Here is a 13,571-nt window from a genome sequence, read left to right as displayed (position 1 = left end):
TCTAATACTCTCATATGATCTCGAATACTCTCATGTGATCTCTAATACTCTCATGTGATCTCTAGTACTCTCATGTGGTCTCTAGTACTCTCATGTGATCTCTAGTACTCTCATGTCGTCTCTAATACTCTCATGTGATCTCTAATGCTCTCATGTGATCTCTAATGCTCTCATGTGATCTCTAATGCTCTCATGTGATCTTTAATACTCTCATGTGGTCTCTAGTACTCTCATGTGATCTCTAGTACTCTCATGTGATCTAATACTCTCATGTGATCTCTAATACTCTCATGTGATCTCTAATACTCTCATGTGATCTCTAATACTCTCATGTGGTCTCTAATACTCTCATGTGGTCTCTAATACTCTCATGTGATCTCTAATACTCTCATGTGATCTCTAGTACTCTCATGTGATCTTTAATACTCTCATGTGATCTCTAGTACTCTCATGTGATCTCTAATACTCTCATGTGATCTCTAATACTCTCATGTGATCTAATACTCTCATGTGATCTCTAATACTCTCATGTGATCTCTAATACTCTCATGTGGTCTCTAGTACTCTGATGTGGTCTCTAGTACTCTGATGTGGTCTCTAATACTCTCATGTGATCTCTAATGCTCTCATGTGGTCTCTAATACTCTCATGTGATCTCTAACACTCTCACGTGGTCTCTAACACTCTCACGTGGTCTCTCTACACCTCTCAATGTCGCCGACACAGCCCTTTGTCATTAATCTCGGACATTATATGCCTTTGACCAAATCACTGCGAAGCAAGTCTGGCCCTTGCTTCTATTGTCGGGATGAAACGACTAGTTGAAAAACTCAATTAAATTTGATCCTTAAGCTGGTGGTAAATGCATTGAGTCAACGTGTAAGAGAGCCGATTGATTACATTCTTTGCAGTATGATACTGTACCTGTACCGCAAGGGAAAACCAGTTGATTCCAAAATCGGATCTTGACCGCTCATTGACGACGTTATCAAATTGTGGGGCCGGTCGGTCGATACATCCCGAGCATTTTGCATGCTGCCTGTGACGAAACCAGCTGGAATGTGCCCGATCTCATCAGATCTCGCAAGCTAAGCAGACTTGAGCATGGATATTTGTTGGACAGGGTGACCTGCGCGCACGCTAGGTTATCGCAGGTGGCTCTCGAGCCGTGCGGCCACGTGTCGGGCAACGGAGGGCAGTTGAGCACAATCCATTGCTGTACTGTACTTCTGTGCTCTCGCAGCTATGCTGGCCCACCTTTACCAAACCGCACTGACCACGTAACCCCGGCCGACCGCACCACAGCATTGGTGGGGGGGGGGGGGGGGGGGTGGGCAATGGATTGAGAGAAGGGGCCGCCCGTCTACCCGTTTGCACGCTAACCCCCCGCACTCCTCTGCATCCCCTGACCCACCCCCCCTCTTGTCCGTCGCGTGCGCGTCCTGTACGCCCTCTTTGCCCCCCCCGACGCCGCTCAACGCAAATCTCCCCAGGCTTCCAGCAGCCGATGCAGCAGCAACCGCTGCCGGCGCCGATGCCGGGGCCGTCACCGCACGGCGTCCCCCACTTCCCCGGCCCGTCTTACCACCCGGCCCCCGCGCCGGCGCCCCCCCTCGGCCCCCAGTCCTCCTACCCCTCGGCCGTGCCGTCGGACCCCCATGGCGGCGGCGCGATGCACGCCCACCACCTGCCCGTCGGTGCCGCTCCCGGCGCCGTGGCAGGCCCCCAGCAGCACGGCTTCCCTGGACACCCAGGCCAGATTTTCACTCCAGGAGCTCCTTACTCTAGCATGGCCCCTGTTCCTCCTCCTGCTGCTGCTGCTGCTGCTATGCAGCATGCAGGTATGGCTGCCGAGTCGTCGAGTGTCGAGTGCTTCTGCCACTAACGCGCACGGTAGCCGCCAGAGCGTGGTGTTGCGGGCTCTTGTCAAGTGCAGGCCTGCAGTGCTGCCGGGTTTGGCGTCGCCAACCGCCGTTCATTGCATTGGAAATCTAAGTAAAGCGGGGCTCCTAACTGCTGGCCAGCGGCACGCTTCTGACCCACAAAGACTCTTCAAGAGTGTTTGCTGCCCGAATGGTTTGTTTATTTGTTGGAATATTTCACCTGGAAAAGCCCTTGAGATGGGAGACGTCTCATTTGCAAGGGCGCATGACAAGCACATAATTACACAAATAAAAACGTTGTAAATCTGACTGGCCCACGGAGACATATGACTGACTGAGGCAATGACAGGGATGATACAGATTATTGAGACTAAATAGTGATTAAACAAGAGATTATTATTATGCTCGTTTATATAGGAAAGCCTCACCGAGTCTCAACTTGTTGAGGAGGTTCTCGCAAAGTTTTGACAGCCGGGAGCGATGTTGCTGTGCACAATCCCAATTGAGTGGTTTGCTGGTCATTTTTCAGGTTTGGGATTTTTCTTTGGTCAAAACCAGATCCGTTGTATGTTTTTTTGTTAATTTACGCTATGTGAGGATATCCGAGAATGCGGAGGAAATCCATGCAAAATGGGAAGAACATACAAACCCATGGAGAACAGGGGGAGAACATACAAACCCCCCCCCCCCCACACAGAAAGGCACCCGAATCAGGGATCGAACCCAGGTCCTTCTTCCTGTGACGCGCGAGTGTTTCCACTGTGCCACCCTGCCACCCACAGAGATGAGAGAGCCATAGATAAGAGATCAAGATTAGTGAGATGAAAGTAAGATCAACAAGAGAGGTGAGAGACCAGGAGGCCAGAGGTACATGTTAGTGGTCACTTGTACAGACGTTGACTTCGCTATACCGTATGTGCACGTGACGTATGATATCATTTGCCCATCTTTCACACGTTTATTATGTGGCTCATGGCGGAGTTGTGATGGAACTTGCTACAAAACAGCAAATGTATATTTTCAATTGACTGATGGTAAACGGTAAGACTTGCAGTGTTATTTTATTGAATGTCATAAAATCTGTCATAAAATCTAAAGCCCAAAGGTTAGCATTGTTAGGTTGTTTTGTTTAATCACAGCTGGTGATTGTAATATATTATAGTGGTGATGGGGGTGGTGGGTGCATTTCTGTAGCCATTGTTATGGTGGTGGTGGTGGGTGTCTTGGTGTTTGGTAGTGTGGTGTTGGTGACCAAGATAATTGTGCTGCTGTTGATGTAATTTGTTAACATCCACAGTTAAAAAAATCACGCTACGGTGATGAATGTGTGGGCCACAGAGCATTGTGAGATAAACTCGCATTATAAACCCATTCCCTACGTATTTGTCAGTAACTTTGAGATGCTGTAGCATCTTCACTATTTACCCTTGCATCGTTCAAGTCCAGCAGGGCGTCTGTGGAGTCGTTTCCCGTTTCTGGCTGCCAGCTTTTAAAGCTCCAAGGTGGAAGTGCTTTAAGGTTTCATCCACAAGACTATTAGAGGATTCATAACTGCTCTGTGGCCACACTAACCTAATGGTAGTTCTCTATAGCTAATGCTGCTTTAGTGTTTCAGTCCCATTGATGATGATGGAAGCGGTGGTGTCGGGAGGAGGGATCGAGGCAGCCGGGCTGAGTGCTGGCCTCGCCACACGCTCAAGGGGCAGTGCCACCCTTTTGTGCGCCCACGCTTTCTCACCGCGCTTACGTTCTGTATTGTCTTACATTCTGCTAGGATAAACAGTGGGACCTGTGTCTCCGCTGGTGTGGTTTTATAACTCCCTTTTTGAGGATGAGGACTTCCGTTGTTTTTCCACTGGTCCGCGTGCGCTTTCCTCCCCATCCAGCAGGCGTACAGGACGGCTGGAACGATCCTCCGCCCTGCGTGAGGCAAGGCGGCCGCCGCAACAAGGTATGCGTGTGTGGGCCCCTTTTTTAATTGATTTGGTTTCATGAATGGGCAGGTGATGCGTGGAAATAATCTCGGGCAGGTGGTTAGGGCTAACCAGGGCTTAGGCCCTCCACCCCTCCCCCGCAAACTGCAGAGCATGCGGTAGACTGGCGCAGTCGGTGAATCCGTCCCCCTCGGGGCTTGTGCTCTGCTTGTGGTAACTGTGGTTTTCACGAAAAATTCAAACGTCGTTGAAACGAAGAATATATTTGCCCGCCACCTATGCATCCCTCATGGGTAATTTCACGAAGGGGAAACTTGGTACGGCCTGTTCTCCTAATACGCAGTAGTAGTTGTGTTCCTGAAGAACACCGCGCTATCGAAAAATTTCGTGATAATAAATATGATATAGTATCGGGTAAAGCACAGTCCACGATAACACGTGAGATGCATACTCAGGCTGAACAAAGACTGAGGAGTGGCTTGCGTCTAGAAGCATCCAGCAGCATCCCGGATGCTTTGTGTGATGCTACGCCGAGGCAGCATTACGACGGCTTATTGCTACTCGCGTGATGTAGGTCCATTCACTTCGATTGCGTTATATCCAATTTGCATCCACATAAAAAAAAAAATGTGTTCCCTAATACATTCACCGCGTTATATCCAATTAGTGTTATGAAAACACGCGTTATAGAACTGACTGGCCTTTTATAATAGTGGATGTCATGAAAGTAATTTGCTGCAGCTGAGTAGTTACATTGACGAAGTTAGCCTTTTAACTCTTGTGATGTTTCACGCTTGACGTTTCGAGCATTCGCCGTCTGTGCCCCCCCCCCCCCCCCCCCCCCGGTGGGTTTTTTTGTGCCGCAGCTGCCGGAGAACTACGTGCCGCCGGCGCCCATCACTGCGCCCGTGTTCGGCGTGGCCCCGCTGGAGCCCCAGGGTGGCGCTGCCCAGGCGTCCCACGAGCCGAGCCAGGGCCCGCCCGGGGCCCCCACTGAGGCGTCTGTGCAGGTAGGGCACCAGCGCTTGCTGGCCGGCAGTCGCCCGCGGCCGCCAGCCGACAACACAAATGTTTACGTAATGAAGCTGTAAATTAAGTGACAGAAGTTGTCATTGCATGCGATTCATATTCTTGGTTCTTTCGGTAAAGTCACATAGAAGGGAAACAATTAAATAATAAAAATGTTTTATTGTTTCCCTTCTAACCAAGAATATGAATCCCTGCAGTCAATGAAAGCTTTAAATCAAAAGCTGCATGCGATTGTTATGGATAATACATTGCTGAAGGCAAAATTATTCATTTAAAATTATATAAAGAGTTTTGGGATCGCAAGCTGTGAAAACGATATTAACACGCGTCGATGTGAAGTTATTTCATTAAGAGGTAGACAAGTCTTGATTCGAAGCTTTCGTGACTGCAGGAGTCCAAACTCTTTGGTTGTTTCGGTAAAGTCACGTAGGTAGAAAATCAAATAAACCATGCTTTCCCACCTGATGACGGACGCTTGTGTTGTGCCCGAAACGTCGTGATTAATTTTATTTTATACCTACGTCACTTTACTGAAAGAACCAAAGAGAAAGGCAGACAAGCATAACATGAAGCACTGGGATGCGGTTGTGGTGGTGAAGTCATCGGCGACTGGGGCTGAGGCTTTGGCCACGCTGCACTTGAGTATCGCGGGCGGCTGCCTGGATTCGAACCCAGGTTTTCTCAACGGTGGCCACTCTGACCTCCTTGAAACAGCCGGCCACCTCTAACGTCCTCCATTCTACAAACTAAACGATCTCGCCAGGGGAGGCAGGGTGATGGGGGTTGTGGAGTCTCGCGCAGATGCCTGATGTTACTCCTGTATTACTCTTTGGTTCTTTCGGTAAAGTCACGTAGAAAGAAAGTAAATTAAATAATGGAATACATATTTAATTTATTTTCTTTCTACGTGACTTTACCGAAAGGAGGGCCGAGTGTTATTTTCTTCTGAAATTTTGCAGAGTTGTACTGATACAATGGGGCTTATTGGCAAGGCGATGTGTTTTTTAAACGCTTTTTCCAGATGTGAATCTGGCCCAAGAGTACTTCCTTGCTCAAATCTTCAAGGGGTTATGGCTCACGTCCACTGCTGCCCCTGAGTTCGTGGAACTTCTGTACACCGGTGTATGTTTATGAGGATCACTCTGCAATCACAATGACTCGCTACCCCGGAGAGGTGATGGGCGTACGAGTGGAAAACACTCAAACGTCTGCACCTGGCGTGTCACGTGCCCACCCGCTCTACTGTTAATGTCCTGGCCACCTCGCAGATCTCGAAACAGGCGTTGCATTTGACGGCAAGTACCAGTGAACGCGCTGGTGAGAGACCGTCTTAACGGCGGACAAATGTCACCGCCCACACCCTCCCTTGCGCGCAGCCGCTGCAGTCGCTGCCTGCGGAGAAGATCGTGAAGAAACCCATCCCCGAGGAGCACGGGGTGCTCAAGGTGGTGTTTGACGGCCTCGTGCAGCGCTGCCTGTCCGCTTCCACGGACCCCGTGAGTTCCGCACGTTCATGCACATCTCTTGGGGCGCTCGCTCGCACGCGCGCACCGCCGAGCATGCGCGCGCTCGCATGCGTGATGTGCGCGGGCACTGGCAAGCCTGCGCGTGTTATCGCCCTTTTGCCGTTCCAAGACGTCTGCGAGTTGCAGGGTGGGGTCCCGTTCACCGCTGAATCTTGGAACGCGCAAGTGGTTAGCGTTCATTTTATTTAGAGAGGCTTAGCGCCGTGGTTTTTAAAGACATTGTGCTCACCGCAGAGAACTGTAGCAACACGACCGCACTCTATGATAGCTGGGCGCCAAACTGTGCTACGCGCCCTCCCGCACGGCCTTGTGGGAGCCTCGATACATCTTCGACCTGAAGACGTACCAATAAAGTTATTTTATTTTGGAAGAAAAACTGATCACGTACACGTACGTCATTAGAGTGGGAAAGGATTAACGAGAGCTGAACAAAACGTTACTCTTGGTCTGCGGCTGCAGAGGTGTGTTGATTTGTATTGGAATGGGATGCTTATAACGCCAACATAATGTATTGAATTGCCTGCGTGATAATTGTAATGATTTGCAATCCTTTATCGGTCCCCTGATGGATGAAGGCCTCCCCCGCACCTTGTCGGTCATGTTTGATCATACGTCACCGTGCTGGTCAGTGCGGGTTGGTTACGTGGGGTGGGAGAACAAAGGATAAATTCAGATGTCACTGTGCTCTTAGCTGGCCGGTATTCGAACTCGGATCGCCGGGTTAATCAAGGTGGTGTTTGAAGTGCAGTACTCTAACCACTCCACCCAACTTACTTGATTTGTGTATGTATGTACTGTATGTTGATCTTCTTTCGCACTGTATGTAGCTAACCGTGCTAATTGGAGGTGTGGAAAGACATCAAACTTAACACAAAAGCAATTATAAAGAAATGAGTTTTCAATCTCGATTTAAATTGCATAGCTCCATTGGCTTTCGATTATTTATCGGAAGGAAGAGCATTCCAGACGGCCGCAGAACCACATTTATTGATCAGGTAAAGCCCACTAAGCTATTCGGACTATTTCAGAGGTGATCTGGCCGCACATGATCATAGCTCATTGAAGTGGCTTGTATGATACGTGGGAATTTATAGCAGCAGCTAAATAATCTAAACGCACGTTTTTAAATGTGGAGGAGGCCACAAACAGGTACCCGGAGATAAATCAACACGACCAGCACGGGGAGAGAGAACACACGAACTCCAAACATACAACAGGCATCGTCAGAGTCACATAGTTAATGCCAATGGCTCACTACTCAAATGGGTGTGTGGCTGAGCTCATCTGAACCGGTGGTTACTTACACAGTTTTTTTTTAATTTGGCGACCACTGTTCATTTCCAATAAAGTGGTACTCATGGTTCTCAGCTCTGGGGGGGATGATGGCCCGGAGTCGGATTTGAGCGTAATTGGTTGCGTCTGACGCGCAATGCCACGACGTCTTTTGCCCGCAGCAAACGAAGAGGAAGCTGGACGATGCGACGAAGCGGCTGGAGTACTTGTACGACAAACTCCGAGAGCAGACGGTGCGTGTTACCCAACCCCCGCTGTGTGTGTGTGTGTGTGCGCGAGTTGGGGGGAGCGGGAGTGTCTCAGCTAGCGCGCTGCGCTACAGACTCGGCGGTCCGTGTTCGATTCCCGCTCAAGGCTGACACGAGTGACTTCTATCGGAACCTGTCCTGGGCCTCGCCGAGGTCGACTCGGGCTCAAATGAGTACCTAGTGCGGTACATAAATATCACTACTAGGGAGACAAAGGCGGCCGAGCATAGTGCTGGCCATTCACCCCCTCTTGTGCTGTGCCGGCCTTCATAGGTGTTCTCTTAAAAGCACTTGCCCCAAAAGTCTGTCAAGGCTATATGGGGGGTTTTGTCTTTGTGCGAGTTGGAAGCTGCAGTTGTAGTATCCATCACCAGCCCATCATCTTCTCCACTCTTGAATTATTTCTCCCCGAGCCGTAACTATCTCTTTACCGTCTCGCGAACAATCAACCTTGCACCTGCACATGAACTCATTTCATATCACCATCTCCCCAGTGAACGTCCTCTAGGGCACGTGGATATAATAAATACAAATAATAAAATAAAAATTTAAAAATGAGAAATTTCAAATAATTAAAGCAAAAGGACCCACGACGTTTCTATCGCAACCCAAAGCGGTCTTCATCAGGCGGAGAGATAAGGGGGGGGGGGAGCCTGCTAATGCCGCTGCTTCTAAGGGGTTCCAAAGTGAGTGGGTGGGGGACGAGAGCTGGGAGGGGAGAGCTGCAAGGTGCAATACAAACGTCGTGGGTTTTTTGCGTCAATTTCAGTTTATTATTTTTATTTGTCATTTTAATTACAATTTATTATTTTTATTTGTGACTCTAATTACATTTCATTATTTTTATTTTCTATCTACGTGACTTTACCGAAATAATTCCTGCAGTCACGAAAGTTTTAAGTCACAAGTTCTCTAGGGCGTGTTTCCCTCCTTTGTCCGCCAGTCTATTGTTCGTCTTGACCCCCCCCCTCAGTCCTCCATCCCGTATGGAGCGTGAAATTCCACGTGGTTACGGCAGGGACTTTTCTTTCCATAGAGCAATTATTTTCTACAAAGGGGTAGAAACCCCACTGGGATGCGGTTGTGGTGAGAATCGCAGGCGGCTGCCTGGATTCGAACCCAGGTTTTCTCAACGGTGGCCGCTCAGCGCTCTGACCTCCTTGAAACAGCCGGCCACCTCTAACGTCCTCCATTCTACAAACTAAACGATCTCGCCAGGGGAGGCAGGGTGATGGGTGTTGTGGAGTCTCGCGCAGATGCCTGATGTTACTCCTGTGTGTGTGTGTGTTTATACTATACAAAAAGAAAACACTTTTATTTTACCAAGTAAGGCCCACTGAGCTACTATATACAGCTCTTTTTCAGAAATGACCTGACCGCAAATGATAGCCCAACGAAGTGGCTTATCGTGTGGAGGTGTATTGCAGCCAAATACTGTAAATGCACGTTTCTAAATGTTGAGGGAAAACCCGAAGGACCCGGATAAAAATCCATGCGACCACGGAGAGACACGCAAACTCCAATTAAACAACAGTCGGGATCGAACCCACGACCTCCTGTATATCAGGCGAGGTAGTTAACATCTCGCCACCGTGGCGCCCGCGAAGTCTAATACGTCCATCTTTGCCCCCCCCCATCCCCGCGTCGTCTCGCCACAGCTGTCGCCGCACATCTTGGCGGGCCTGCACGAGATAGCGCGGCGCGTGGAGGCGCGCGACTACCCACAGGGCCTGGCCGTGCACACGCAGGTGGTGAGCAGCAGCAACTTCAGCGAGATCTCCGCCTTCATGCCCGTGCTCAAGGTCGTCGTGACCATCGCCGGCAAGCTCAACATTTAGGCGGCCTTGGGGGACGCGAGAGGATCGGGGGGCCCCCCACGGCCTCGCCGACCAGGCCGGGTTTCAACGCTCTCCCCGATCGTAGCCGGGAGGTGGCCGCCGCTCGCTCCGATCTGTGGCCAGAACAACGTAGCCCGACCATCTCGGCATCTGTTCATCGTGCGTGTGACCGGTGTGCGGTAGGCTTTGCGGCTGTCGTTGTTTGTGTGTGCTTGTGTGCGAGCGGTTGGTTTTGCAACAGTTTAGCAATGTCGGTGTCTGCTCTCACCGCCTGCTTGGAACGAGTTATCTGCAAAGGTCTGACCAGTTTGTGGCCAGCTCATTTGGGCTTTTAATCTCCTCAACACCAGTCCCGGACCTGCTCAAGTTCCACGTGGCCAGTTTCAGTGTCTCTAGCCAGCTCGACGAGCAGTGTTAGCCATCGCCATTACGGTGAGGCTAGCAGCTGTGTGACAAAGGCCAACATCTTTGCATTCAAGTTACCAAATTTCCACGTGTACATTAAAAAAAAAACGCTTATATTTATGAAATCTACCGTTGCGGGTGAACGACGGTGTGCTTGATTCCATCCTCGTGCACGGCAGCGTTTGGTTGTAATTGCAGTCGGCGGTCGGCGGTCGGAGCAGACTCTTCAGCGCAGACAGGCGCCACCTCACCTGGTGGAAATTAATGTTGGTCATTTGAGTTGTTTTTTTGTCTCTGCACGAGTAGTTGCCTTGCCTGGCTGTCACCTTGTGAGCGCCGCTTGTCTGGCTGCGGTCTGTCTCGTGGCCAGCTTGGCAAAGATCCACGTGGCTGGCTGCTGATGAGAGCAGTCTATGTTCATCGCTCCCTCCCTGCCTCCCTCCCTGCCTCCCTCCCTGCCTCCCTCCCTGCCTCCCTCCCTCGCCTCCCTGCCTCCCTCCCGTCACACCCAGTTGCTTTCTCCCCCATTGCTCAGCATTCCTCGTCGTCACTCCCCGACTCCAGTGCGCAATTAGGTGGCGGTAGACAAAAAACCCAATTGCACTCCACACACATACACACATACACACACACACATACAAAGACCCCACGTATAGCCTCAACAGACTGTTGGGGCAAGTGCTGTTAGCGAGTAGCACGTCTGAAGGCTGAACCTGCGGACGAGCGGGCGGGGGTGGCCAGCACCACGCCCGGCCGCATGTGTCTCCTGAGTGGCGATGTTTACACATCGCACCAGGTACTAACATAAGGCTGAGTCGACTCAGGGGGAGGCCATGTCTATTCAGATAATCACCGATGTTAGCCATGGTGCCCTGGTAGCAGTAGCCATCGGGGTGCTGCAGTGGCAAGATGTTAACTCCCTCGCCTGGTATGCAGGAGGTCGTAGGTTCGTTCCCGACTTGACACTTATATATTTGGAGTTTGCGTCTCTCTCCCCAGTGGTCGCGTGGATTTTTCTCCGGGTCCTCCGGATTTTCCCTCCACATTTATAAACATGCGTTTAAGAGTATTTGGCTATTATAATTTTTCACACGATAAGCCAATTTGTTGAGCTATGATTTGTCGCCAGGTCGCTTCTTAAAAGAGCTATACAGCTCTGTGGGCCTTACCTGCGAAAAATAAAAAATGAAAGTAGGAATATAACGTCGGTCGCTGAGTTCGTAGCGCAGTGCATCAACCACTACACTTTCGTACCCCACACACACGCACTCAACAGCATGCATGCACGTGTGTACGCTTGCACAGGTGTTAACATGTGTTTGTACGTGTACACAGATATGCACACTCGCGCATGCACACGCATGTGTACGCACACGTTCACCCACACACGTACATCACAAGATGATTTTTATATGTTCACTCAGTAGCTGTGTGTCCAGCAACCGTAAGCCAAATTTTATTTACCTCCAAATACATTGGTTTATTGGTTGACGAATGAAGGTGTGATAGAAATATAATAAAACGATTGTGAACATTTAAAATAAATGCTTTTGACAGCGTTGAGAAAATAAAACTGTAGTCGATCACGTAAATGTTGAGATGGTCTAAATTAAGGCAACGTTGCCGCTGTGCCGTCGGCATTTGCCGCTGTTGGGGGCAGCTGGCGGCAAGCGTGCACTCAGGCCCCGGTCGGCGTGGGTTTTTATTTAGTGACAGCTTTTGAAACGAAGTTTCCTTGGGGTAAAGCGCGGCGGCGGCGGCGGCAGCAGTGTTAATTAGCGAAAGCAGCGTGGACCAAGGTCTCTTAGGGACCGCCGATTGTACTGCTCGTCTTGCGCAATATTAGCACTGTGCTGTGTTTTATGAGATGATGAACATGGACAGGAAAAAAAAACAACGTGGCGGGCTGCCTTGCGTTCTGTTTTCTTGGTGCGTTGCGAGTCTGTCCGTCCCAGAGCTCCTCTTCGGTAAGGGAAGTCGCACAATGCAGCCTCGGTTGCCTGTATTGTTTATTTAATGTCAAGACCGCGGCACTTTGTCGGCCCAATGCAGGTCACTTGAGGGCCTCCCTCATGCCGTATTGATCGTGGGGGGGTTGATTGACCATACAGCATCACGCTGGCGAGTGTGGCTTGGTGAAGGCCAGGACCCAAGAACCGGTTCGGATATCACTCGCCACTGATGCAAACGGTGGCGAATCCAAACTCGGTTCTCCCGGGTTCGTTGCGCCGTTTGCGAATAGCTCCGTCGGCACTCGCCCCACGTGTTTATTAACACGAGCACATTTGACGCTCGTGCCAAATGCCCCAAAAGTAAATTGAAAGAATCAAAACATTCCACTGCTATATCTCGGTCGAGGTTATTGGCATGCGATCCTCATCTGGTTTAAGGCTTGAGAAATGAAGGTAACCCCCATGGGGGACAAAGTCGTTTGATAAATAAGAAATGGCACTGCTAGGCACGTGCAAAGGCCTGTCCAGTAATAGTTGATGTTGGGCAATTCCGTACAGTCTTGTACATTTATTTTTCTTGATCAAGTCAGTCATCCAAATTCAGCGTCCTGTATGTGTATCACTGACTCCTATTAAACCAAGTGACTCAATAGTAATCTTTTATCATTTAGCAGCTGGCACATGTTCGTTCGAGATAGGTTACCGTGCACTGATTGGGTAATATATTCCTTGGCAATGACCTGCAACATCGAATAGGTTTTCACATTAAATACGACTGCTCAAGTCCAGGTAATACCCGACTTGTTCTCAGGCAGTGTTCTTCATTGCAAGGCCCGCGGGCCACTGGCAGCCCCTGGTGGCCTTAGTGCGGCCCCCGACACTACACAAATCGTGAAAACACCTCTTGTAGGTGGTGTGGCAGCTCTCACACTGACGATGTCTTATCGGCGAAAGTGGCCCCCCCTACAAAAATTAGTGACGGTATCCCCGGAGTCCTTGGTCAACGTCGAGAGGTCATCAGTGGATGCCGTCGGATCACACCACACCACATCACCATCGCTTCTACTGGATCGGCGCCTGCTGTGGTCGACCTCCATAGGGGTCGGCCGCTGTTGTGGTCGATCCCCTGACCTCCTGGCTACCATGCTTTCACTCATCGCCAACGCCGCTGCCATCTGACTTGAGATCTTCCCATTGGTCCCTGACTTTCTAGCTACCATGCTTTCACTCATCGCCAACGCGGCAGCCGTCTGACTTGAGATCTTCCCATTGGTCCCTGACTTTCTAGCTACGATGCTTTCACTCATCGCCAACGCCGCTGCCATCTGACTTGAGATCTTCCCATTGGTCCCTGACTTCCTAGCTACGATGCTTTCACTCATCGCCAACGCCGCTACCATCTCACTTGAGATCTTCCCATTGGTCCCTGACCTCTGAGGGTCACTCCATTGCCCGTCTCGGTG

At 50.3% G+C, this 13,571-nt stretch overlaps 1 protein-coding gene across 2 annotated transcripts in view; it reads left to right on the top strand.

Moving 5' to 3' along the window:
* The window catches only part of LOC116950995 (protein transport protein Sec31A-like), a 46,887-nt gene extending 34,129 nt beyond the window's left edge, over positions 1–12,758 (top strand). Inside the window, exons 23-28 of one of the 2 annotated variants that reach the window (XM_076073389.1) lie at positions 1,494–1,841; positions 3,773–3,834; positions 4,684–4,827; positions 6,223–6,342; positions 7,827–7,898; positions 9,572–12,758. In XM_076073389.1, the coding sequence (XP_075929504.1) occupies positions 1,494–1,841; positions 3,773–3,834; positions 4,684–4,827; positions 6,223–6,342; positions 7,827–7,898; positions 9,572–9,751 (926 nt within the window). In that variant the 3' untranslated portion in view covers positions 9,752–12,758. Of the gene's footprint in view, positions 1–1,493; positions 1,842–3,769; positions 3,835–4,683; positions 4,828–6,222; positions 6,343–7,826; positions 7,899–9,571 lie in introns of both variants that reach the window. The other variant, XM_032969253.2, reaches the window with a different exon arrangement.
* The last annotated feature ends 813 nt before the right edge of the window (positions 12,759–13,571 follow it).

The sequence above is a fragment of the Petromyzon marinus genome, chromosome 41 (genome assembly GCF_048934315.1).
Source record: "Petromyzon marinus isolate PM22_M1 ecotype Great Lakes invasive population chromosome 41, UKy_Petmar_22M1.pri1.0, whole genome shotgun sequence".
Lineage (NCBI taxonomy): Eukaryota > Metazoa > Chordata > Hyperoartia > Petromyzontiformes > Petromyzontidae > Petromyzon > Petromyzon marinus.
The sequence above is the reverse complement of the archived record's forward strand: the minus strand, read 5'-3'. Positions and strand labels throughout refer to the sequence as shown.